This window comes from Myotis nattereri, assembly GCF_964212035.1.
Source record: "Myotis nattereri genome assembly, chromosome: 21".
NCBI lineage: Eukaryota > Metazoa > Chordata > Mammalia > Chiroptera > Vespertilionidae > Myotis > Myotis nattereri.
Window position 1 is genome coordinate 16,948,578 of NC_138097.1, and position 22,540 is coordinate 16,971,117.

General features: G+C 55.0%; 2 protein-coding genes across 8 annotated transcripts; both read right to left on the minus strand.

Moving 5' to 3' along the window:
- Positions 1–4,584: 4,584 nt before the first annotated feature.
- SNRPA1 (small nuclear ribonucleoprotein polypeptide A') lies at positions 4,585–13,164 on the minus strand. Its single transcript, XM_081114705.1, has 9 exons — positions 12,932–13,164; positions 11,119–11,266; positions 10,128–10,206; positions 9,814–9,860; positions 9,154–9,256; positions 8,109–8,188; positions 7,640–7,715; positions 6,662–6,755; positions 4,585–4,977 (listed from the first exon to the last, which is right to left on the minus strand). The coding sequence occupies exons 1-9, from the start codon at positions 13,011–13,013 to the stop codon at positions 4,919–4,921; spliced, it is 768 nt and encodes a 255-aa protein (XP_080970831.1). The 5' UTR covers positions 13,014–13,164; the 3' UTR covers positions 4,585–4,918.
- A 5,386-nt stretch (positions 13,165–18,550) lies between these two features.
- LOC308535702 (uncharacterized protein) lies at positions 18,551–22,456 on the minus strand. Of its 7 annotated transcripts, none has more exons than XM_081114689.1 (5): positions 22,163–22,440; positions 21,013–21,227; positions 20,547–20,673; positions 19,727–19,893; positions 18,554–19,230 (listed from the first exon to the last, which is right to left on the minus strand). In XM_081114689.1, the coding sequence occupies exons 1-3, from the start codon at positions 22,242–22,244 to the stop codon at positions 20,632–20,634; spliced, it is 339 nt and encodes a 112-aa protein (XP_080970815.1). In that variant the 5' UTR covers positions 22,245–22,440; the 3' UTR covers positions 18,554–19,230; positions 19,727–19,893; positions 20,547–20,631. The 7 variants fall into 7 exon arrangements, 6 of the variants coding, with proteins under 6 accessions (XP_080970812.1, XP_080970811.1, XP_080970815.1 ...); XM_081114687.1 differs by having other exon boundaries at positions 18,556–19,230; positions 19,727–19,837; positions 20,521–20,673; positions 22,163–22,456; XR_013997293.1 differs by lacking the exons at positions 19,727–19,893; positions 22,163–22,440 and adding an exon at positions 21,361–22,047 and having other exon boundaries at positions 18,551–19,230.
- Between the last annotated feature and the right edge of the window lie 84 nt (positions 22,457–22,540).

Here is a 22,540-nt window from a genome sequence, read left to right on the forward strand (position 1 = left end):
GTCCTTGGGGACAGTGTTCAGAGGCGAGGGGTGCCTGGTGATTGGTGCTTGGCGGGGGCCTAGATGTCACCCAATCAGACCTGCCAACCTTATGCTCTCTCTCCCCTTTCCCTTTCCTACCCTGCCTGGTTGAGTTAAAAATTCTCTCTGGCCAATGTACCTGGCGAGGTGCCTGTTCCCTGGCTGAACCCTGGTGGCACAGGTGGCTCAAAAGGGGGGGGATCAGAGTTCTCTGTGGAGTCCCTGAGTCTCTGTCAGTTTCCCTCTCACATTTGACAAAGGAAGGAAGCAGAGGTGGTTTAGGGCCTGACCTCTCCTCCAGGCAAGTGTCTGAGCCCAAGACACAGCCCCACCTGCTCCTGATGCTCACCCCCTCCTACCTGCAGCGGTTGCTTTAATGTCACTAAACATCTAGAAACAAAATGCGCTTGGCCATGGCCTGTGTTATGCAAAGAGCCCAGAGCACTGGCTGTGAAACACGTGGGTTTATAGCAGGACTTACATTTGCACTGAAGTTTTCCTCTATGTCCTATCCGGCTTGCAGATGGGATGCACCTGGGGCTGCCTGCCGGTGCCATTGTTTTGCTGCAGCCCCGACTTCCCCACTGCAGGGTTCTGTAGGAGACAAAACTAAGCCAAGCAGGGCCCGCAGGGGGAGGAGCTGTGCCCTGGGGCAAGCAGCTACCATGAGGGCTCAGGCCTAGAAGCAGTTTCTCTGTGGCCTTTCTTAGTCCAAGGAGCTGTCCAGGCTCCCATGGCCTCACAGGCAGCTTACACATTACTCGTGGCCTCACCATACCCCTCGGGGTGGGAGGGGGAGGGGGAGAACGGGAAGGGGCCCACACTCCCATTTCCCATGCAGCATACATGCCCCTTTCTCACTGAGGAAGTGAAAGCGGAAAGAGTTACTGGAAACTGTCTGGAAGCCCAGGGACAAGGGGGGGTGGGGGAACAGATACTGCTGGTTGGGTATAATCCCCTCCTGTTGACCCGTGTGTACCGCAGCAGCTGGCTGCCAGGCCCAGATGGGTCTTATGGACACAAGTGGCCATAAAAGCATGTCCCCTTTAGGACTTCCCTCCCCTTCGCCCTGAGTCAGGTGTGGGGGACTGGGGTCCTACTTGGGGGCACACAAGCAAGGCAAGCATTGTGTGCTGACAATCTTGCCACCCACAGTTCATATGAGTGCCAACAGATGAAAGAGACCGTTTTGAGAGCAGCAGAGAAAACATGCCCCCCCTCTCCCTGCAAACTTCTGCCCTGAGGGCCTCTGCAGCCTCTGCAGTGTGATCCGGGCAGGTTTGCAAGGGGACAAGACGTCCCCATCTCCCCATCAGCATCTAGGACCTTACGCAGCCCGTTTACACCGGCTGATGCTGTTCTTGAAACAGGAACTTCAGAGGTGACATAGGGCAGGTTTAGGACATTTTAGAAATTAAGGGGACCATGGAGGAAGCACAGGGCTGCAGAGCAGCAGAGGGTATATTTCCATGGAATAGGAGAGCTGAAATGCTGCCACAGGTGCATTTCCATAGAATGAGGGAGCTGGGATCAGCAAAAGGTCTATATTTACAAAATAAAGGGGAGGAAGCCCTTTCATCCAGAAGGAGAAGAAGAAAGTCCAGGGGAAATAGGGAGACAATAAGAAGGAGGGAGAAAACCTTATGTGAGGTTGGACCTTTGAGCCCAGGAGTTACTATAGTAACAAGTCCAAGGGAATAGACACCGATCAGAGGGGTTATCAAGGCACAAAGATCTGCAGCCTTTACAAGGTATACCGGCTAATAATGCGGATTTTGCAGGGAAAAGGAACTCAGTGGGACCCTTTCCCCTCCCCACGTGGGAGTCTGTACTTTTTCTTCAATAAACCTCCACCTTTGCTATACCACCCTCTGTCCATGGATTCATTCTTCGGCTCCGGGCGGACAAAGAATCCGGGTTCCAGTCCAAATATTCCGTATCTGTCTGTTGGGGAAATTGACCCATTTCCCACCTGAGAGCCGGGAGCCACGGCTCTCAAACCTATTTTGGCACCGGAACCATCTGGGCTGCTTGTTACACCCCAGACCCCGCCTCCCCGCCTTCTCATTCCGTCCGTCTCCAGATCCTCGCTGGCCGTTTGTAGTTCAAGTCCTCGCCTCTAACAGGGCCACCAGCTAGTCACCAAAAATCGGGGACCACGGTGTCACCCTGGAAAATGCTGGTGACGGTGGTCATTAGGAACCGGCCGTTATGGGCCAGGAAGTAAAATAGCTGGTCAGGACTCTCTTTGGGCCCAAGAGAGACCTCCTCGTAGCAGTAACAGCTCCGATCCACAAGAGGGCGACGTTGCCACAGAGTTCCAGCACCTGAGCCCTCTGGTTAACACAATAGTCCACGAACCTGTGGCAAAGGGATTCTTTCTTTTATGTCTTCAAGGGTTTAAGGAAAACCACAGCTGGCACGAGGCCCTAGGATTATGGGGGCTGCAAAAATGAAGTGCATGGAGGAGCAAGAAGAAAACCAACGGAGAAATGGATTCGGGAGGAAGCGTGAGCGTTTGGATGGTTTGAGGAGGCTCTTGCTATTCCCACGCGGGAGGAACACATGTGGGCCCGTTCCCACTCCTGTTACACAGGAGCAGTTGCACCAAATAAGCTCTCCCGTCGAATCTATGGTCTCGGGGACCAATAGTCTGCTCATCATTTCAGGGCTTCAACTGGGGGGAAATTGGTGTTTATTGAGGAGGGTCATATAGACATTATGTTCACGTAATGGAAAAAAAAAATCAGATGGAAAGTATAATTTATCCATTGAGAAACCTCGCTAACATCTTTTCCAACTAACCCCCCAAGGGTTTCACTTTTATTTCCTGTGCATCCGTGTCGTGTTTTGTTATAAAGGGTGTCCCAAAATTCACGCAAGATTCGAATTTTGCGTGAGCATTGACTAAATAAATAAATAAAAGCCTAATTTTACTTGGTTTGTTGAATCAGATTCTAATATCTGTTGCCCTTTGATGTCAATCCCTTCAATTTGATAAGCATTACCAAGTACCAGTTATGGCCCAGGAGCAGGGACAATGAAGACCACGGCTTTGCATATGTGCCAGCAAAACCGTGGAGGCCATTTACCCGATGTGCTATTTCGTACATACATAACCCTATACTGTATACTTTATAAATAAAAAATTACAATTTTTAATTGTAAACCTGTGTTTTCTGTCAAAATTACTTCTTGCGTGAATTTTGGGACACCCTATAAAAACTCTAGCAAACATCTCTGCTTCCTGTTCCGCACCATGCAGTACCCCTTGGCACCCACCAGAGGGCGCACTTCTTGCTCCCCGGTTTATGTCTACAGGTGCTTGGTTCTTTGAAGGATGCTCCCTCACTCATTTCTCTCTTCCTCCATAAATGGACGCTTGGACCTAATCTTTTACTGTCACAAACAACGTAGCAAAGGACAAATAACCTTGTCCAAGTGTCATGTTGTGCTGGTAAGGCTGGAGGGAAATTCCCAGAAGCAGGATGGTTGGGCCCAAGGTAAATTCGCTTGTTGACGTTCATATTCCCCATCAGGGCACATGCCCAGCTTGCGGGCTTGATCCCCAATAAGGGGCCTGCAGGAGGCAGCTGATCCATGATTCTCTCTCATCATGGATGTTTCTCTTTCTCCCTTCCTCTCTGAGATTAATACAAAGGTATGTTTTGAAAAGTAAACGCATTTTAAACACCCACAAGAACAAAGTACCTTGAAATGCTGTATTGAGCTACAGTGCATGTGTGTATGTGTATGTGCACAGCGTGACGGGATGGCCTATGTAACTGCCACTCAGTAGAGTTCGCGTCGCCAGCGTGTGTGGGTGGTGGTCTCCCACTGCAGTTCCTAGGATATTGCTCTATGGTCCCCTTCTTTCTAGCCTGGCTGGTCCCTGTGTCCCGGAACCACCGTGCCATCCATCTCACCTCGCTCGCCTAGAACCCTAGTTACTTCAGTGAACGACTGCTCAGTACAGCTGCTCTGGTGCTGTCTGCAAACACAGGACAAAGGCAGCATCCAGAACTCCGTCACTGCCCATGGGAGACTGTGATTGGCCCAGGTTCGTCCCTTTTGTTTGTTTAATCCTCACTCGAGGATATTTTTCCATTGATTTTTATTACCTTTTTTTAAAATTTATTGATTTCAGAAAGGAAGAGGGAGAGACAGATATAAACATCAAAGCTAAGAGAAAATCATGCACCAGCTGCCTCCTGCACGCCCCCTACTGGGGGATCGAGCCTGCAACCTGGGCATGTGCCCTTGGCTGGAATCGAACCTGGGACCCTTCAGTCCAAGGGCTGATGCTCTACCCACTGCGCCACACCAGCCAGGGCCCCAGTTTGTCCTTCTTTACAGCCCTACCCTCGCTGTAGCCTCAAGGTGGGGGGGGAGTGCATCTCCCGGCCTTTGATCTGGGGTGGCCCTGGCGGCTTCCTCTGGTCAATGGCAAGAGGCATTGTGTCAACGGTGAGCACAGGCCTAAGAAGCCTCAGTCATTCCCTCTGTGAGTGGCTGCCAACCAGCTTGTGCAGGAGAAAGAAACAGCTGAGAGCAAACAGCGGCTGCCGTTAACACCCAGTTTTATTAAGGTTTAAACATCTAAACATTTTACAGAGGACGAAGGCCTACCCAGAAACGAGGCCTCCTGCGTTTCCAGCTTAAAGGCGTACACACACACACACACACACACAAACACACACTGCGCGCACAGTCCAGGCAGCAGGAGTCTCTATTTTTACTGTGAGAATCAGGCATTGAGATCTCAGAATGTGTATTAGAAACAACTGCAGCAGTCGGAGCCCTTCAGCGAAGCTCGACACTGTAATTCCACGTTCAAGGCAGGACTTGTCCCCGGTGGCAGGGCCCCTCGCCCCGTGGACACCGGCCCCGCGGACACTCAGGACCCGTTGGCGACGACGTCTTCCTCCATCTCCTCCTCCCCGTCGTTGCTGGGGCCTGAGGAGACACAAAGCCAGGGCCACAGGGCTTCAGGGACGGAGCTGCTCGGGGCGAGCGCCCGGCTGAGGCCCTGGGTGCTGGCCCAGGACAGGGCCCCCTGCCCAGCAGCCCCCGCCCGAGGCGCTTCCGGTCAGAGACCAGCTGTCGCCCGCAGGGACCGAAAGGGACGGTCAGATCCCAAAGGAAAAGATGGCAAAGGTGTTTGTTTCACGGCGGACATCCTTAAGCGAGACGTGAGCAAGTAATGCCTAGGTTCGGACCTCACAACCCCCAGGGGCCCCAGGGCACCCCGTGAGAACCAGCGTCTCCTGAAAGGCTTACTCGCCTTTAGCTTCAGCTCCAACAGTCCTTCCAGCCGCCCGCCTAGCTAGGAGGCCCGTCACAGGGTAGCCAACCTGGCAGCGCCCACCACTTGAGTTTCCACTTGACAGCCCGTGCCCAACCCGCCCGACAGAGCTGGCACTCAGGCACCAGAGTACCCGGTGCTAAGTGCTACCTGTAAGCACCTTCCTCAGTCCTCCCACAGGCCTTGGAGCCCTGGCTGGTGTGGCTCAGTGGCTAGAGCACCAGCCTGCGGACTGGAGGGTCCTGGGTTCGATTCCGGTCAAAGGCATGACCTTAGTTGCAGGCTCCATCCCCAGCCCGGGCCCTGGTCAGGGCTCCTTGGAAGGCAACCAATTGACATGTCTCTCTCACATCGATGTTTCTCTCTCTGTCTCTCCCTCCCTCCCACTCTCTCTAAAAATCAATGGAAAAATATCCTCGGCTGAGAATTAACAAACAAACAAACAAACAAAAAACCCCACACCAACACCCTCTGAGGTTGGCACTGTTACCACCTCAGCTTTAAAGATGAGAAGGATTCAAGGTTAAGTGGGGACTCAAGTTCTCTGAGGACAGAGCTGGGAGGCTAAGACCTGGGCCTCGCACCCGTGTTCCAACTACTAAGCCATCCTGTACACACAGCGGTCAAGTCCACACTGTCCTCTCATGTTCATGTCACTCCACGGCTGTGAAATACCGTTTGCATCACTGTTTCCATGGAAAAACCCCAGGGCCCGGCCGGTGAGGCTCAGCTGAGCATCAGCCTATGAACCAGGAGGTCACAGTTCGATTCCTGGTCAGGGCACATGCCCAGGTTGCCGGCTCCATCCCCCGTGTGGGGCGTGCAGGAGGCAGCTGATCTATGATTTATGATTGTCTCTCATCATGGATGTTTCTCTCTCTCTTTCTCTCTGAAATCAACAAAAGTATACATTACAAAAAGAGAGAGAGAAAAACCCCAAGGCCCTCTGACACAATATTCTACATCAGATCACTTCCCCTCCAAAAGCATCTAAAGCAGTGGTTCTCAACCTTCCTGATGCCGCGACCCTTTAATACAGTTCCTCAGGTTGTGGTGACCCCCAATTTCATTGTTACAAATTGAACATAATTAAAGCACAGTGATTCATCACAAAAACAATATGTAATTATAGATGTGTTCTCCAATGGCCTTAGGCGACCCCTGTGAAAGGGGCGTTCGACCCCCAAAGGGGTCGCAACCCACAGGTTGAGAACCGCTGATCTAAAGGGACCCGTGAAGTTCAGGTTAGGCGGCCAGAGGCACCGAGCTGCGGGGGGTCACTGTGGGGGACGTGGACGTGGACTAGGACGTGGACAGACAGACGTGCGTTCTGACCTGCTCGGCGCTCCCTGCCGGGGATCTGGCCGGACTGCAGCAGGCCCTTCAGGCGCTCCACCTCCGCCAGCGTGGACGCGTTCGCTATGGCGTTCTGGGGACACGGAGAGGGACAGTCAGTTTCATCGCGGCCGACCCATCACCCAGACCACACCGTCAGTAAGCAGCTCCAATGCAAACGGCGCTGGGGGAAGCATTTTATTGGCACTGCCATCGACCCAAAAACCAAACCAGGAATTTCGGAAATTCGTAAAGACACGCAGACCCTCCCAGAGGAGAGGAAATAATCATTGCGTGTCCTAACATGTGACAAACGGAATTCCGATTGGGATCATGGCACTGGGTAGCGTAGGCGGCAATGTTATAACATCAGCATTTCTCACTGCGCCCCAAGCAGGATCTTTCAGTGTAAATATCTGACAGTAAAAACCGAGAGAGAAAAAAAACCCAGGCAGACGCTGACACTGTGTACAAAGGTCCCAGCTGCTGAAATGCACTCGTCCTGGGAAATTGTAAAAGCCAGAGCTGCGCCCACTCCGACCGGCTCTGACCGGCTCCGTACTTAATTCAAGCCCGAGTCTGGTCAAGTAATCACTCCAAGCTACTTTCTCCGTTAACAAAAATATCGCTGTGCCCGGCCGGTGTGGTCAGTGGTTGAGCACCGACCTAGGAACCAGGAGGTCATGGTTTGATCCCTGGTCAGGGCACAGGCCCGGGTGGCGGGCTCGATCCCCAGTGCGGGGCGTGCAGGAGGCAGCCGATCCATGATCTTCTCTTATCATGGATGCTTCCCTTCCCCTCCCTTCCTCTCTCTGAAATCAAAGAAAACATATTTAAAAAAAGAACAGTCACCCCCACAAAAATCTAGCTGGGCTCTAACACCTGTGTGTGTGTGTGGGGGATCAGAACTGGATTCATTACTGACTCTGAGTCTGAGAGCCCCCCCCGCCCGCAGCCCCCGCAGCCCCCCAGCCTCACCTTGATGGCCTCCACGTCCCCGGGCGACGGGCCGCCCTTCTTCTTGTCAGTGGGCAGACCAGCACCTGGGTTGAACCTTGGGAGGGAAGGACATGGCGGTTAAGACCGGCCCAGCAGGAACTGCTCCTCTTACTTTCAAAGCTTTTGAAAGTAACTCAACCAGTGTAGTATCTTATCTTTGTTAACAAACTGATACGAGAACCTCTCCTTCAGAAACACCACTCGGGCCACCACGGAGCGCGGGACACGGGGCATGTGACAGCGAGACTGGATTCGGAATGTTGGCTCTGCCCGCCGGCGGGGCAGGAGTGTCACGTGACGCCCGGACCGCTGATGGCCCCGGGCTCGCGTGGCGCCAATTCGGTGCCGGGTCAGGCCCAGGCGTTTGGATGGTGTCTGCGGGAGGCCCCGTGGCAGCCGGAGTGTTTCTGAAGGGGAAGTGGAGAGAAGGCGGACGCCCGCAGCTTACGTTTTGCTTCTCCTGGCAATATCCTTTGCAAGCTGTGCACCCCGCTTGCCCTTGAACATTTTCTCTGCTTCCTGACGCTCCTACAGCGACACCACACACAGAGTTAATGGAAACAGGAAAGCACACGCGTGTAATGCATCCCTCAGAGACACGGAGGACTCTTCTGAGACAGACTGGGCTGCTCACCCAAGCAGAGCCAAGGTCAGGGTCAAAGGCGACACTGGCTCCTGCCTTCTCTGGTGAAGCCACTGAAGGAAGAGGCCCTTCCTCGCCTCCAGGCGGGGCTCCCAGACAATTAAGGCTCAGCCCGGCCCGTGCGGCTCAGTGGTGGAGCATCGACCAATGAACCAGGAGGTCACGGCTCGATTCCCAGTCAGGGCACAGGCCGGTTTCGGGCTCCATCCCCAGTAGGGGGCGTGCAGGAGGCAGCCGATTGATGGTTTTCCCTCATCATGGATGCTTCTATCTCTCTCCCTCTCCCTTCCTCCCAGCAATCAATTTTTTAAAAAAATACACACACAAAAACAACAATTAAGGTATAAAACAGGGGTGGGGAACATCCGGCCCAAGAAACCATTTGGCCTGGCCCTGCCAAGGCATTGTGGGGGGGGCCTGGGGGGTTATTAAATGCTGGACCACACAGAGCAGGCTCACGTCTAAGGCGATCGCTCTGCATGGCCCGTGAATGACGTTGTAAAATGGCCAGATGGCGCCTCGCAGAGGAAAGGTTCCCACCCCTGGTTTAAAGCAGGAATAACCCTTCCCCCCCCATCCCCAACGGGAAACCACTCCCGTGATGAGGCTGCTGCACCGGGCACAGCCAGCTCCCACAGAAGGCAGTCTCCTGTGGACCGTGCGACCCGCTGGGATGACTGACATGAGACAGCTTAGCCCAAAGGCCTGCCAGGAACCAGGCCGCGGGGAAAATCTGATCAAATGTTTTCTTTCCCACGTTACCATTACAAGCCAGCAGCAAAACCCGTTAGGCAATTTAAAAAAACAATCACAGTATCAAATATCAAATCCACAGGGGACACCGACTTACCTTGAGCTTCACCTTCTGGAAGTCCAGCACGCGGACCTGGGGGACCTTGTAAATGACGTAGAGGCGGTAGTGCTTCTTGTTGGTCACGGGGTTCCTGAGAATACTGCAAGGAGGGCAGCGTCACCGGCCGCCCGGGGCCTTCCGGGTTGTCCCCACACCCCCGCCCACAACCCAAGGAACAGGGCGCAGCCGGCTGCTCTTCACACGCAACTCAACGTCTCAACAGCTCAGGGAGCATCAGGGAAAGTGTGACAGGGCACTGGGCCCGAGGGGAATATTTGCAATATTTTGTTTGTGGGGTTTTTATTGATCTGTGAGAGAAACAGCCATCGGCTGCCTTCTGCCAGCCCCACACTGGGATTGAGCCTGCAGCTCGGGCCTGGGCCCTGACTGGGAATCGAACTGTGACCTTTTGGTGCCAACCACTGACCCACACCGGCCAGGGCTGCAATATTGTTTCTAAAGGGCGGTCCTTTCCTTTTTTTTTTTTATGCTGGTTAAAACCAAATTAGAAGATTTATGAGTTTTAAAAGTAATACATATATGTTTTCTTTAAAATGTTAAACTTCTCCCCGTCCCCATGCACATTCCTCAGGGTGTTAAGGCCCAGGCCGGGCAGGGGTTGCTGTGAGGGACTGACTGTCACAGGGCGGCTCCTACCTCAGGTAGGTCAGGGACTTGAGCGACGCCAGCGGGTCCAGGTCGCCCTGTGGAGGGAGAGCAGACACCCCCTGAGCCGCTGGGCACGGGGACGCCTCGGAGGAGGACCATCCTGCCCGTCCTTCCCACTCCGGCGCCCGACGCGCTTCCCGGGAAGAAGCTGATGAAGGCGCTGGGGCTTCTGCACCCTCCCCTCTCGGCCTAACAGCGTCTCCGCCCACAGCGCGATGGCTTTAACCAGCGCATCAGACCCACAGCAAGCTGGCGTGTGCTCCCGTCTCCTGGGACCCGGCCCCCCACCCCCGGGGGCTCACCAGCTCCACGAGGCTGTTGTTGGTGAGGACGAGCTCCGTGAGGCAGGGCAGGGCCTGGTCCAGCGCCTCGCCGATGCGGCTGCAACAAAGCAGACGCCCCGAGTCAGATGGCGGGGAAGCCGCAGACCCTGTGACCACGACCTGCTGGGAGGAGCTCAGACTCCCCGTGGCAGGAACCTGGGAGGCTGTTCTCCCGACACCCGCGACAGAGGCACCAACACAAAACCTTGTTGAGGCCCCAGGACCGGTGAGAGCGGCAGGGTGTTGGGAACCAAGCTTCCCGGAGGCTGTTGGGGGCTCTTCCTGCTCCCACGCTGTGTGAGGACATGAAGAAAAGGAGAAACCCCAGCCTGGCCCGTGTGGCTCAGTGGTTGAGCACTGACCTATGAACCAGGAGGTCATGGTCAGGCACACGCCCTGGCTGTAGGCTCCACCCCCAGTGCAGGGCGAGCAGGAGGCATCCGATCAGTGATTCTCTCTCATCAGTGATGCTTCTACCTCTCCCCCTTCTCTCTGAAATCAATATAAATCTATTTTTGGAGTCAGAGTCTGTGTGCTGCAGAAGTTTAGTACTTAGGTCGTGTGCGCCATGAGATGAAAAAGGTTGAAAACCACTGGGCGAGCCCAATGCCAAGCTAAGCTCTCACCTGCACGAGAAAAACTTCCTCATTTCTCATCTTTAAAAAAAATATATTTTATTGATTTTTTACAGAGAGGAAGGGAGAGGGATAGAGTTAGGAACATCGACGAGAGAGAAACATCCATCAGCTGCCTCTTGCCCACCCGCTACTGGGGATGTGCCTGTAACCAAGACACATGCCCTTGACCGGAATCGAACCCGGGACCCTTCAGTCCGCAGGCCGACGCTCTATCCACTGAGCCACACCGGTTAGGGCCTTATTTCTCACCTTCAGAGGGAACGTGGAGGTGGCACTGGCAGCGAGCAGGGCGCTCACCCTGGGCACCAGACGCGGCCCCGGCGGCCACTCACCAGATCCTGTTGTTGTTCACCAGGAGCGTCTTCAGTCTCCGCAGCAGCGGGAAGCCGTCCAGCTTCCGGATCTCATTGTCAGAAAAGTCAATGGCATCGAACTGGTCTAAGGTCGCACCCAGGTTCTCGATGACAGGGATCTTATAGCCTGTGAAACGGAGGGAAAGGCCACAGGCGTGTTAATAGGACCGAGAGGCACTGGGGCACATCAGCAGACCTTCCCGGTCATTCGATTCCAGCCGGCATTCACCCAGCAGGTGTTCACCGAGGTCGGGCCGGGGTGGCTCAGTGGTTGAGCATTGACCTGCTCAGGGCACAGGCCCGGGTTGCGGGCTCCATTCCCAGTGGGGGGCATGCAGGAGGCAGCCGATCCATGATTGTCTCTCTCTAAAAATCAATAATAATAATAAAAAAAATGTTTACCGAGCACCCAGGTACGGGCACAGGAAGTGAGGGACACAGCCCCAGGCCCCAGCTGCCATGAAGCTTACGGGTCGGCAGTGGCCACGAACACGGGGACGGCGACGAGGCCGGGGAACTGAGGACGAGGGCGTTCGCTGGGCTGCTGGCCAGGTGCCCCGACCGCTCTCAGCCAGGCCCCGAGGGACAGACCTGGCAGGAAAGGAGCCTACAAGGCGTTCTGCTCCCACCAGCGTGCGCACGTTTCACACGCGGGACCAGGGCTGCCCTTTGCACGCCTGGGGCTCGTCAGGACGCGGTCACCATGTGCTGGGTCTCCCCGGGCCCCCGGCCCCAGCTCCGACCCACAGGTGACGGTGAGGGGTCCGGACACCAGCTCACGGGGTCACACTGGAGGTCAAAGGTTCACTCACAACGGTAAGCCTCCGTGTGAGCAATTCCCCCAGGCTCTCACTGACCGGTCTAACTCGGGCGCAGTGATGGCGCCGGACGCTGGCACATACGACGGGAGCCCAGCCGAGGTGAAAGCGCACCCCAAGTCCACGCTACAGACTCGAGAGGCGGCGGCGAACTCCCTGGGCCGGGACCGGGAGAGTGGCCATTAGCCTTGAATGGAATCTTTCTCTAAGAACCTTAATTTCAGCCCCAGCTGGTTTGGCTCAGTGGAGGGTCGGCCTGCAGGCTGGATGGTCCCGGGTTCGATTGCAATGAAAGGCACCGACCTCAGCTGCAGGCTCCGTCCCCGTGTGGGAGGCAACCAGTCGGGGTGTCTCTCTCCCAAACCCAGGTTTCTCTCTGTCTATCTGTCCCTCTGTCTTCCACGCTCCCTAAGAACCAATGGGAAAATATCCTCGGGTGAGGATTAACCAAAAAAAGAAAAAGAAAAAGAAAAAGGGCGGGGCGGGGGGGAACAAATTAAGTTCATAAAAATAAAAGTACTCCGGCCTTGGCGGGTTGTCCAGTGGTTAGGGCGCCGAGCCAGGCAAGGAAGGGTCAGGGGTTCGAACCCGAGGTGTGGTCACAACCAACTGGTGTCGCTCTCACTGATGTTCTCCCCGCCCCCCGCCCCCCCGCTCCCCGCCCCCCGCCCCCCGCTCTCTCTAAATAAAGGACCAGCGCGCGCCCTGCCCTCCCTCTGACGCTATCACTTTAACGTGTTTCCTGGGAACCAGCCGCTCGCTCTCGAGCAGATCAGACTGAGAAACGGTCCCACGAGGCCGAACCGAACACAGGCCCACGGACACGGGTCGGGAAGCGATCCGAGTCCCCGTCCCCCGGGCCGGCCGTGCGCGGAGCCTCCGGGATGGTCCTTCCGCCCCGCCGACCAGACTCGGGGCGGCCCAGGCGCAGCCCGCCCACTGCGGGGGGCCCCCGCGGCCGGCCCCCGGCTCACCCCGCAGGTCCAGCTCGCGGTCCCGCACGGCGTTGGTGTACTGCGCCGCCTGCTCGATCAGCTCCGCCGTCAGCTTCACCATCCTGCCGCCTCCCTGCTCCCGCTCCGCGGCGCCCGGGACCTCCCGCCAGACAGACCGCCCGGCGTGGCTCAGACCCGTTACCAGACACACTTCCCGGCGAGCCCCGCGCCGGCAAACCACATACCTTCCGGCGTGCCTGATCCCCCTACTGACACACTTCCGGACTGGTCCTACGCCCTCCCCAAGACGCATCTCCCGGCATGCCCCGGGGCAACGCCGCCACACTTCCCGGAGTGCTTCACGACAGACTAAAGACGCCCTTCCCAGCATACCTCGCGTCCGACCCATGACACACTTCCGGCATGCCGCCACGCAGCCGCTGACGCATTTCCCGGCATGCACCGCGGTCGACGCATGACGCCCTTCACGGCGTGCACTGCCTTGTGCCCGCCCACAGGCAGCATTGATTGATTGGGACGATTTACGCGCTCGCCGCTCGGCGCTCAGGCCAAACAATGGAAGAGCCAGCTTCCGGGTTTCTTGCGGTTCGGAGGTCCTGGGGCGCCTGGGCTGCGTCCCCGGTTCTGGTTGCGTTTCTGAGGCGTCTCTGAAGTCTCTGGAGTCTAGAGGGGCCCTGATTCTAGACGTTGTATCCGCTGGTTAAGCAAAGTGTTAAGCACGCGAGTCTTTAAAAGGTTCCAGGAAGAGGACTGGCGAGAAATGAAGACTCAATGCACAGGGTGCCTCTCCCGGGAAGGGGGTGCAGCGGGGTCTCCGGCCGCCTGCGAAGGGCCTTCCTGGGACAACGGGCCACATGTGACCCCGTCAGAGGATTGGACGCTCAGCGTGAACTTACTGACTCTGATGGTTGTGCCGGAGAAGGCCCTTGTTTATAGGAAATCGCCTCGGAAGTATTTGGGAGGGAAAAAAATTAAAATACTTGGGAGGTGGTAGGGTCTCACCTGGGTGATATCAGATCGCTCATGATGAGAATTCTCTGCCAGTAACTTTTCTGTAGTTTGCATTGTGATGACTTGAAAAAAATTTAAACAAACCTCGTGCAATTCCAAAGATGTCCACAAGACGGCGCGCTCGGACCACAAATCTGATTTCACCAGGTTTACCGGTTAATAATGCGGATTTTTTTCACTAGTTATTAGTAATGAATTAAAACTTCCCGCAAATGATTTTTTTTTACAACAAATTCGACATTTTTAGGCGTAAAAATATCTATGATGTTAACACCTTCAGAAAATTTGACATAGGAAGTTTTGAAGCTTGTCAATACAACAAAATAGCATACATTTCAAATGGAAAATATACCAGCATATGTGTACTGGTACTTGCCATTTAGCTTGCTGGGTTTTTAAAAAGGTTTTCTATCTGCTTTTAAAAAATATGTTAATTGATCTCAGAGGGGCAGAGTGAAACACCAGTGATGAGAGAGAATCATGGATCAGCTGCCTCCTGTACACCCCCCACTGGGGATGGAGCCCACAACCTGTGCCCTGACTGGGTATCTAAAACCAAGACCTCCTGGTCATAAATCGAAGCTCAACCACTGAGCAACACTGTCCCCAGGGCATGCGGTTGTTTTAATGGTCTCCTTTGCAATCAAAGCTCCAAAGACAGAGACAAAAAGGACATTTTCCAGGTACTCGAGGCTCCAGGAGGGACTCTGCTCTCCAGCCCTCACCCTCAGCCTGTGAACCTGCAGCCCATGTCAGGCTGCCCCCAGACAGGGTCCTCCCAAGGCACTAATTTTTCTGACTCCACCCAGGCTGCAGGCCGCTGCCCCACTGACCTGTCAGGCCAACCCAAACCTGAGCCCTCCAGGCTGCACACAGCCGCCCTGTTCTCTCTCTCTCTCTTTTTTTTTATTAATATTTTTTTATTTCAGAGAGGGAGAGAGAGAAAGAGAGAAACATCCATGATAGAATCACTTAGCAGCTGCCTCCTGCACCCCCAACCCGGACTCGAGCCAGGAATGGAACCCGTGACCTCCCGGTTCATAGGTCAAGGATCAACCACTGAGCCACACCGGCCGGGCCACACCCATGTGTCATCGCTGTGCCCAGGAAAGAAACAGACGGCTTCGCTGTGGGCTGTTACCTCTGTTATTAACTTATGGTTAGCGCTGCATTTGCTCTGAGGGCGTCTTCCTCGGTGCCATGGGTTCGTGGGCCTCTGCAGAGGGGCCCACCAGCTTCTGATGTACGTTTCCGCCACTCGGCGCCCAGGCTGAAACAACCGAAGAGCCGGGCTCCCGATCTCTTGCGTTCCGAGGTCCTGGGGCGCCTGGGCTACGTCCCCGGTTCTGGTTGCGATCCTGGGGGGTCGCTGGAGTCTAGAGGGGCTCTGATTCTAGATGTTGTGTCCGCTGGTTAAGCAAAGTGTCAAGCACGCGAGTCTTTAAAAGGTTCCAGGAAGAGGACTGGCGAGAAATGAAGACTCAATGCACAGGGTGCCTCTCCCGGGAAGGGGGTGCAGCGGGGTCTCCGGCGCCTGCGAAGGGCCTTCCTGGGAAAACGGGCCACACGTGACCCCGTCAGAGGATTGGACCGTAGAGATGCGCAGCGTGAACTTCCTGACTCTGATGGTTGTGCAGGAGAACGCCCTTGTTTATAGGAAATCGCCTCCGGAGTATTAGGGAGACAAAGAAATGATAATATTTGGGAGGTCATAGGGTATCACATGGGTAATGTCAGATCGCTCATGAAGAGTTCTGTGCTATATTAGCAACTTGTCTGTAGTTTGCTTTGTGATGGCCAAAAAAAAAAAAAGTTTAAACAAACCTCATGCAATTCCAAAGATGTCCACAAGGCGGCGCGCTCGGACCACAAAATTGGTTTTACCAGGTTTACCGGTTAATAATGCAGATTTTCTCAATAGTTAACTAGTAATGAATTAAAAGTTGCCGCAAATGAATTTTTGGCACGAAATTCTATATTTTTAGGCGTAAAAATATCTATGATGTTAACACCTTCAGAAAATTGGACATAGGGAGTTTTGAAGCTTGTCAATACAACAAAATAGCAAACATATCAAATCGCATATATATATCAACGTAGGTATACTGCTACTTGCCATTTCGCTTGCTGGGTTTTAAAAAAGGTTTTCTATCTGTTTTAAAATATGTTATTGAGCCAAAACCGGTTTGGCTCAGTGGATAGAGCATCGGCCTGCGGACTGAAGGGTCCCGGGTTCGATTCCGGTCAAGGGCATGTACCTGGGTTGCGGGCACATCCCCGGTGGGAGATGTGCAGGAGGCAGCTGATCGATGTCTCTCTCTCATCGATGTTTCTAACTCTCTGTCTCTCTCCCTTCCTCTCTGTAAAAAATCAATAAAATACATTTAAAAAAAAAAAAAGGTATTTCTTTCCTTTAAAAAAAAAAATAAATAAATAAAATATGTTATTGAATTCAGAGGGGCAGAGAGAAACACCAGTGATGAGAGAATCATGAATCAGCTGCCTCCTGCCCACTCCACAGTAGGCATGGAGCCCACAACCCAGGCATGTGCCCCGACTGGGAATCTACCCCCATGACCTCCTGGTTCATAGGTCGACACTCAACCACTGAGCCACACTGGCTGGAGGGTATGCGGTTGTTTTAATGGTCTCTTTTGCAACCAAAGCTCAAAAGAATGAGACAAAAAGGACGTTTTCCAGGCACTCGACACTCCGGGAGGGACTCTGCTCTCGAACCCTCACCCTCAGCCTGTGAACCTGCAGCCACGGGCAGGCTGCCCCCAGGACAGGGTCCTCCCAAAGCATTAATTTCTCTGACTCCTGAGGTGCCTCCTCCAGGCCCCCTGCCGCTGCTCCACTGACCCGACAGGCCATCCCCAACCGGAGCCCTGCAAGCTGGGCACAGCTATCACCGTTTAATTCATTTTAAAAAATATATATTTTTATTGATTTCAGAGAGGAAGTGAGAGGGATAGAGAAACAGACATGATGAGAATCACTGATCGGCTGCCTGCTGCACCCCCACACCGGGGATGGAGCCCCTAACCTGGAATCAAACCGTGACCTCCCGGTTCATAGGTCAAGGATCAACCACTGAGCCACACCAGCCGGGCAGCATGCACATTTAATCGCTGTGCCCAGGAAAGAAACAGACGGCTTCGCTGTGGGCTGTTAACTCTGTTATTAACTTACGGTTAGCACTGCATTTGATCTGAGGCCGTCTTGGGTTCATCCACCCCTGCAAAATGGCACCCCCCCCCCCGCCCGCCCCCAATCTACCAACATACTGCGCTGCCCGCCACTCGGCGCCCAGGCTGAAACAATGGAAGAGCCAGGCTCCGGGTTTCTTGCGGTTCCGAGGTCCTGGGGGGCCCGGGCTACGTCCCCGGTTCTGCTGGCGATCCTGGGGGGTTTCTGGAGTCTGGAGGGGCCCTGAGTCTAGACATTTTTATCCGCTGGTTAAGCAAAGTGTTAAGCACTCGAGTCTTTAAAAGGTTCCAGGAAGAGGACTGGCGAGAAATGAAGACTCAATGCACAGGTGCCTCTCCCGGGAAGGGGGTGCAGCGGGGTCTCCGGCCGCCTGCGAAGGGCCTTCCTGGGAAAACGGGCTACATGTGACCCCGTCAGAGGATTGGATGGTGAAGACGCTCAGCGTGAACTTCCGGATTCTGATGGTTGTGCCGGAGGAGAACGCCCTTGTTTATAGGAAATCGCCTCTGAAGTCTTTGGGAGGAAAATAATTAAAATACTTGGGAGGTGGTACGGTGTCACCTGGGTGATGTCAGATCGCTCATGATGAGAATTCTCTGTGCCAGTAACTTGTCTGTAGTTTGCATTGTGATGACTTAAAGAAAATTTAAACCTCATGCAATTCCAGACATGTCCACAAGGCGGCGCGCTCGGACCACAAAACTGGTTTTACCAGGTGTACCGGTTAATAATGCGGATTTTTTTCAATAGTCACTAGTAATCAATTAAAACTTCCCGCAAATGCTCTTTTTTTGGCACGACATTCTACATTTTTATGCGTAAAAATATGTATGATGCCGAAAGCGGTTTGGCTCAGTGGATAGAGCGTCGGCCTGCGGACTGAAAGGTCCCAGGTTCAATTCCGGTCAAGGGCATGTACCTGGGTTGCGGGCACATCCCCAGTAGATGTGCAGGAGGCAGCTGATGGATGTTTCTCTCTCATCGATGTTTCTAACTATCTCTCTCCCTTCCTCTCTGTAAAAAATCAATAAAATATATTTAAAAAAAATAAGTATGATGTTAACAACTTCAGAGAATTTGACATAAGAAGTTTTGAAGCTTGTCAATACAACAAAATAGCACACATATCAAATCGCATATATATTTTAAAAAAGGTTTTGTATATTTGTTTTTTTAAAATATATTATTGATCTCAGAGGGGAAGGGAGAGGGGCAAAGACAAACACCAGCGATGAGAGAGAACCATCAATCGGGGCCTCCTACACCCCACACCAAGGATGGAGCCCACAACCCGGAATCACACCAGAAATCGGACCTGTGACATCCTGGTTCACAGGTCGAAATTCAACCACTGAGCCACACCAGCTGGACAGCGCCCAGGTGTCATCGCTGTGCCCCGGAAAGAAACAGACGCCTTCACTGTGGGCGGATAACTCTTTATTAACTTAGGGTTAGCACTGCATTTGCTCTGAGGGCGTCTTTCTTGGTGTCATGGGTTCGATTCACCCCTTGGGGGTGGAGGGCCCAGCTCCCAGGGACACGTGGGCTTTGTGAGGACGGAGCCGGACTGAATGGAAACATTGAAGATCGATAGAAAGTTTAAAGCAACGGTTACTCATGGTCCCGAAGCCGATCCGTGCATTTCCTGGGAAATTTTGGGGCTCCCTGTCCACAGGACCCCCCTCGGTGAGAACCGGAACAGGCAGCGGATCCACACGCCCCAACAGGTTCGGGGGGAGGAGGTCCCGCCGAGCCGTCTGGCTTACAGTCGGGGCGGAGGACAGGGGCGGCTGGGCCCTTTGTCACACGTGGGGACGGCCCGTCCCACGGGAGGCTGAGGTTGACCTTGGAGATGCTCGAAGCCCAGTGTGAAGGGGCGCGAGGCCATGTCCTTGACGCTCCGCTTTGGTCACAAGATTCGGTAAACGTGGGGTCCCAAGCAGGGCCTGGGGGTGCACATTGGGGTCCTGTCCTCACGGGTATGCGGCCGGCGGGTGGAGTTCAGTGGGCCGTGCCCACCTGTGGGCAGCAGAGCTGAATGAAGAGCTCGCACTCACACAGCCGGTTGGACTTCACCATCTCGCAGGTCTCCTCTGCTGGGGAGAAAAAAGGGGGGCCCAGTCAGAATGGGGGGCCGTGGGGCTCCCTGCTCTGAGGTGCCGGGTCCCGGCCCCGCTCACTGTTGCTGCAGGTGGGGGTGGCAACGCGTGAGGCCCGCCTCGCAGCTCAGGCAGTTCTCGTGCACCTGACCAGGAATTGAACCAGGACCCCCTGGTACAGAGGTCGCCGATCTAACCATTGAACCACAGCAGCCAGGGCTGTAATTTTTTTTCTGCCTCCCCGCCCCACCCCCATGCTTGTGTCCAAGACCCGACACTGAGCACCATCAGGCGGTCAGTGTGCGGGCAGTGGGGCTGCTGTCGCACTGGAATGGAACCCGTGAGCCACAGCCCGGCCCACAGGTCACGAACAGTGCTTTGCAGGATTTGGGTTTAAAAGGTGCCCTTTTTTTTTCTTCTCCATAGCGGGTAAAACAGAATTAGAAGATTTATGAGTTTTAAAAACAATATGGGTATTTTTAAAATTGTAAACCTTTTCCAGTTCGTCCCCATGCACATTCCTGTCCTCAGGGTGTTAAGGTCCAGGCCGGGCAGGGGTTCCTGTGAGGGACTCACTGTCACAGGGCGGCTCCTACCTCTTGTACTGGCGTCAACAAGAGAAGCAGGAACTCGGATGATACACGTTTTCCTTCCTAGGAGCTGGGACAGAGCCAGCTGTTCAATAATTAACCTCTAAGCTGCTCCAGGAAAAACAGCACGACCAGAGAAAGAGAGACGGAGTGCACAGGAGTGAGAGGGAGCAACGAGGAGGGAAACATAAAGGTGAGTGAGGCAAGTCCGCTCCCGGAAAAGACGACAAGCTCAGATCCGCCAGGAAGCACAGCGAATGCAGAGCCGGGCCACCTCCCTGGAGTCAGATTCCAGGCGGACTTATCCCACCACATGGTGGGATGAGCATCGACCTAGGAACCAGGAGGTCAGGGTCCATTCCCGGTCAGGGCACACCCTTGGCTGTGGGCTCCATCCTCAGTGTGGGGCGAGCAGGAGGCAGCCGGTCAGTGATTCTCTCTCATTATTGATGCTTCTACCTCTCTCCCCCTCCCTTCCTCTCTGAAATCGATTTAAATCTATTTTTTGGGGTCAGACTCTTGTGCTGCAGCATTTGAGTGACTAGTTGTGTGCGACCTGAGATGAGATGGAAAAGGTCGGAAACTGCTGGGTGAGCCCAATGCCAAGCTAAGCTCCCACCTGCACGAGGAAAGCTTCCTCGTTTCTCATCTTAGGAGGAAACGTGGAGGAAGCACTGGCCGCGGAGAGGGGGCTCACCAGACGCGGCCCCGGCAGCCACTCACTGGAGCGTCTCCAGTCTCCGCAGCAGCGGGAAGCCGTCCAGCTTCCGGATCTCATTGTCAGAAAAGTCGATTGCATCAAACTGGTCTAAGGTCGCACCCAGGTTCTCGATGACAGGGGTCTTATAGCCTGTGAAACGGAGAGGAAAAAAACCCTAAGTATTAGTAAAACTAAAAGGTGCTAAGGCACATCAGCAGAATTTCCCAGTAATTTAATTTAAAAAGCTAGCATGCATTCAGAAAGTGTTTCCCCAGCCCAGCCAGTGTGCTCAGTGGTTGGCATCAGCCCATGGCCCAGGAGGTCTCGGGTTGCAGGTTCGATCCCCTGTAGGGGCATGCAGGAGGCAGCAGACCCATGATGCTCTCTCATCATGGATGTTCCTATCTCCCCCACCCCCGTCCCCTCCCTCTCTAAAATCCATGGGAAAATATGCTGGGGAAGGGTTAATAAGAAGATGGGTAGAGCGACCTGGCTTTGTCCGCAAGGAGTCTGGGCCAGGAGCTCAGGCAGCAGCACCCCGTGGTCCCTGTGGGAGCGGATCCCGGGCGCAGACGGGACCAGCTCATCGCCGAGGCGGTGGCTCTTCAGGGTCTTCCTAAGTCCCTTCTGCTTTACTGGACAGACAGCCGCCTGTCCCTCCGACTGCTGTGTTGTTGTCACCCTAGGACGCTTCTCCACTGGTCCTAGGGAGAGAGTGGGAGGGAGGGGAGAGGAGAGAGAGGCATGGATGTGAGAGAGACACAGGAATTGGTTGCCTCCGGCACAAGACCCCGCCCGCCCCGGATTGAACCTGCAACCCAGGAGCCTGCTCTTCACCTGGAATGAACCCCGACGCTTCAGTCCACCGGAGGCCGACGATCTAACCACTGCGACACCCGGCCAGGGCCAGAACACTTTCCTTTTTATGAACTTCCGTTTGGTGGAGAAGGGGTCATTTCCGGGCTGACTGGCTATGGTGCTCCCTGCCTCCGGGACATCGCCGCCATCTCTCAAGTAGGAAACGGGCGGGGCGTTGAGGATGCTCGTTGGGGTGCGGCCGTGGCCGGGAGGGGCCCTCTAACCTTGACTGGGGGTGCAGCAGCTCCGGATCCGAATGGCTCAGTGGCCGCACCAACAGGGGTGTCACCGGATGACGTTTCTGCGTGAAGGGCCCGGGGCCGCTGACGCCGCTAAGGAAGCGCGGGGAGCCGGTCCTTCGCTTCCTCCCTAATGGCCTCGTCCGCCCCCTGTGGCCAGCGCGCCCGCGGGTCTCGGGTTCGATCCCGCCCCGGTCAGGGCATGTGCGGGAGGCAACCAAACGATGACTCTCTCTCACATGCATGTGTTCCTCTCTCTCTGCCCACCGCTCTCTCTAAAAAATAAAAATTAAAAAAAAAGGACCAGCGCGCGCCCTGCCCTCCCTCTGACGCTATCACTTTAACGTGTTTCCTGGGAACCAGCCGCTCGCTCTCGAGCAGATCAGACTGAGAAACGGTCCCACGAGGCCGAACCGAACACAGGCCCACGGGTACGGGTCGGGCAGCGATCCGAGTCCCCGTCCCCCGAGCCGGCCGCGCACGGAGCCCACACGACAGGCCCGCGGGCCCGGCGCCAGCCCCCGGCCTCTCCCCCGGCTCACCCCGCAGGTCCAGCTCGCGGTCCCGCACGGCGTTGGTGTACTGCGCCGCCTGCTCCATCAGCTCCGCCGTCAGCTTCACCATCCTGCCGCCTCTCTGCTCCCGCCCCGCGGCGCCGGGCTCCCGCCAGACAGACCGCCCGGCGTGGCTCAGGCCCGTCACCAGACACACTTCCCTTTGTGACCCGCGCTGGGCAGCAAACGACCACTACACGGCCTGCCCGCGCCCGCAAACGACCACTTCCGGGCGACCCGAAATCCTTCTGACACACTTCCGGACTAGCCCCGACTAGACGCACCTCCCGGCATGCCTCGCGCCGCAGTCGTCACATTTGCCGGCGTACCTTACGACCGACGCAAAGACGCACTTCCCAGCATGCA

Coding starts and splice junctions, on each gene's coding strand:
- LOC308535702 (XM_081114686.1), bottom strand. CDS start 22,244: ATGGTGAAGCTGACGGCGGAGCTGATGGAGCAGGCGGCGCAGTACACC. Junction 21,228..22,162: donor CCGCGAGCTGGACCTGCGGG/GTGAGCCGGGGG, acceptor CTCTCTCCCTAG/GACCAGTGGAGAAGCGTCCT. Junction 20,674..21,012: donor CTCCTTGCGGACAAAGCCAG/GTCGCTCTACCC, acceptor TCCGTTTCACAG/GCTATAAGACCCCTGTCATC.
- SNRPA1 (XM_081114705.1), bottom strand. CDS start 13,013: ATGGTGAAGCTGACGGCGGAGCTGATCGAGCAGGCGGCGCAGTACACC. Junction 11,267..12,931: donor CCGCGAGCTGGACCTGCGGG/GTGAGCCGGGGG, acceptor TCCGTTTCACAG/GCTATAAGATCCCTGTCATC. Junction 8,189..9,153: donor TCCAGAAGGTGAAGCTCAAG/GTAAGTCGGTGT, acceptor GTGTCGCTGTAG/GAGCGTCAGGAAGCAGAGAA.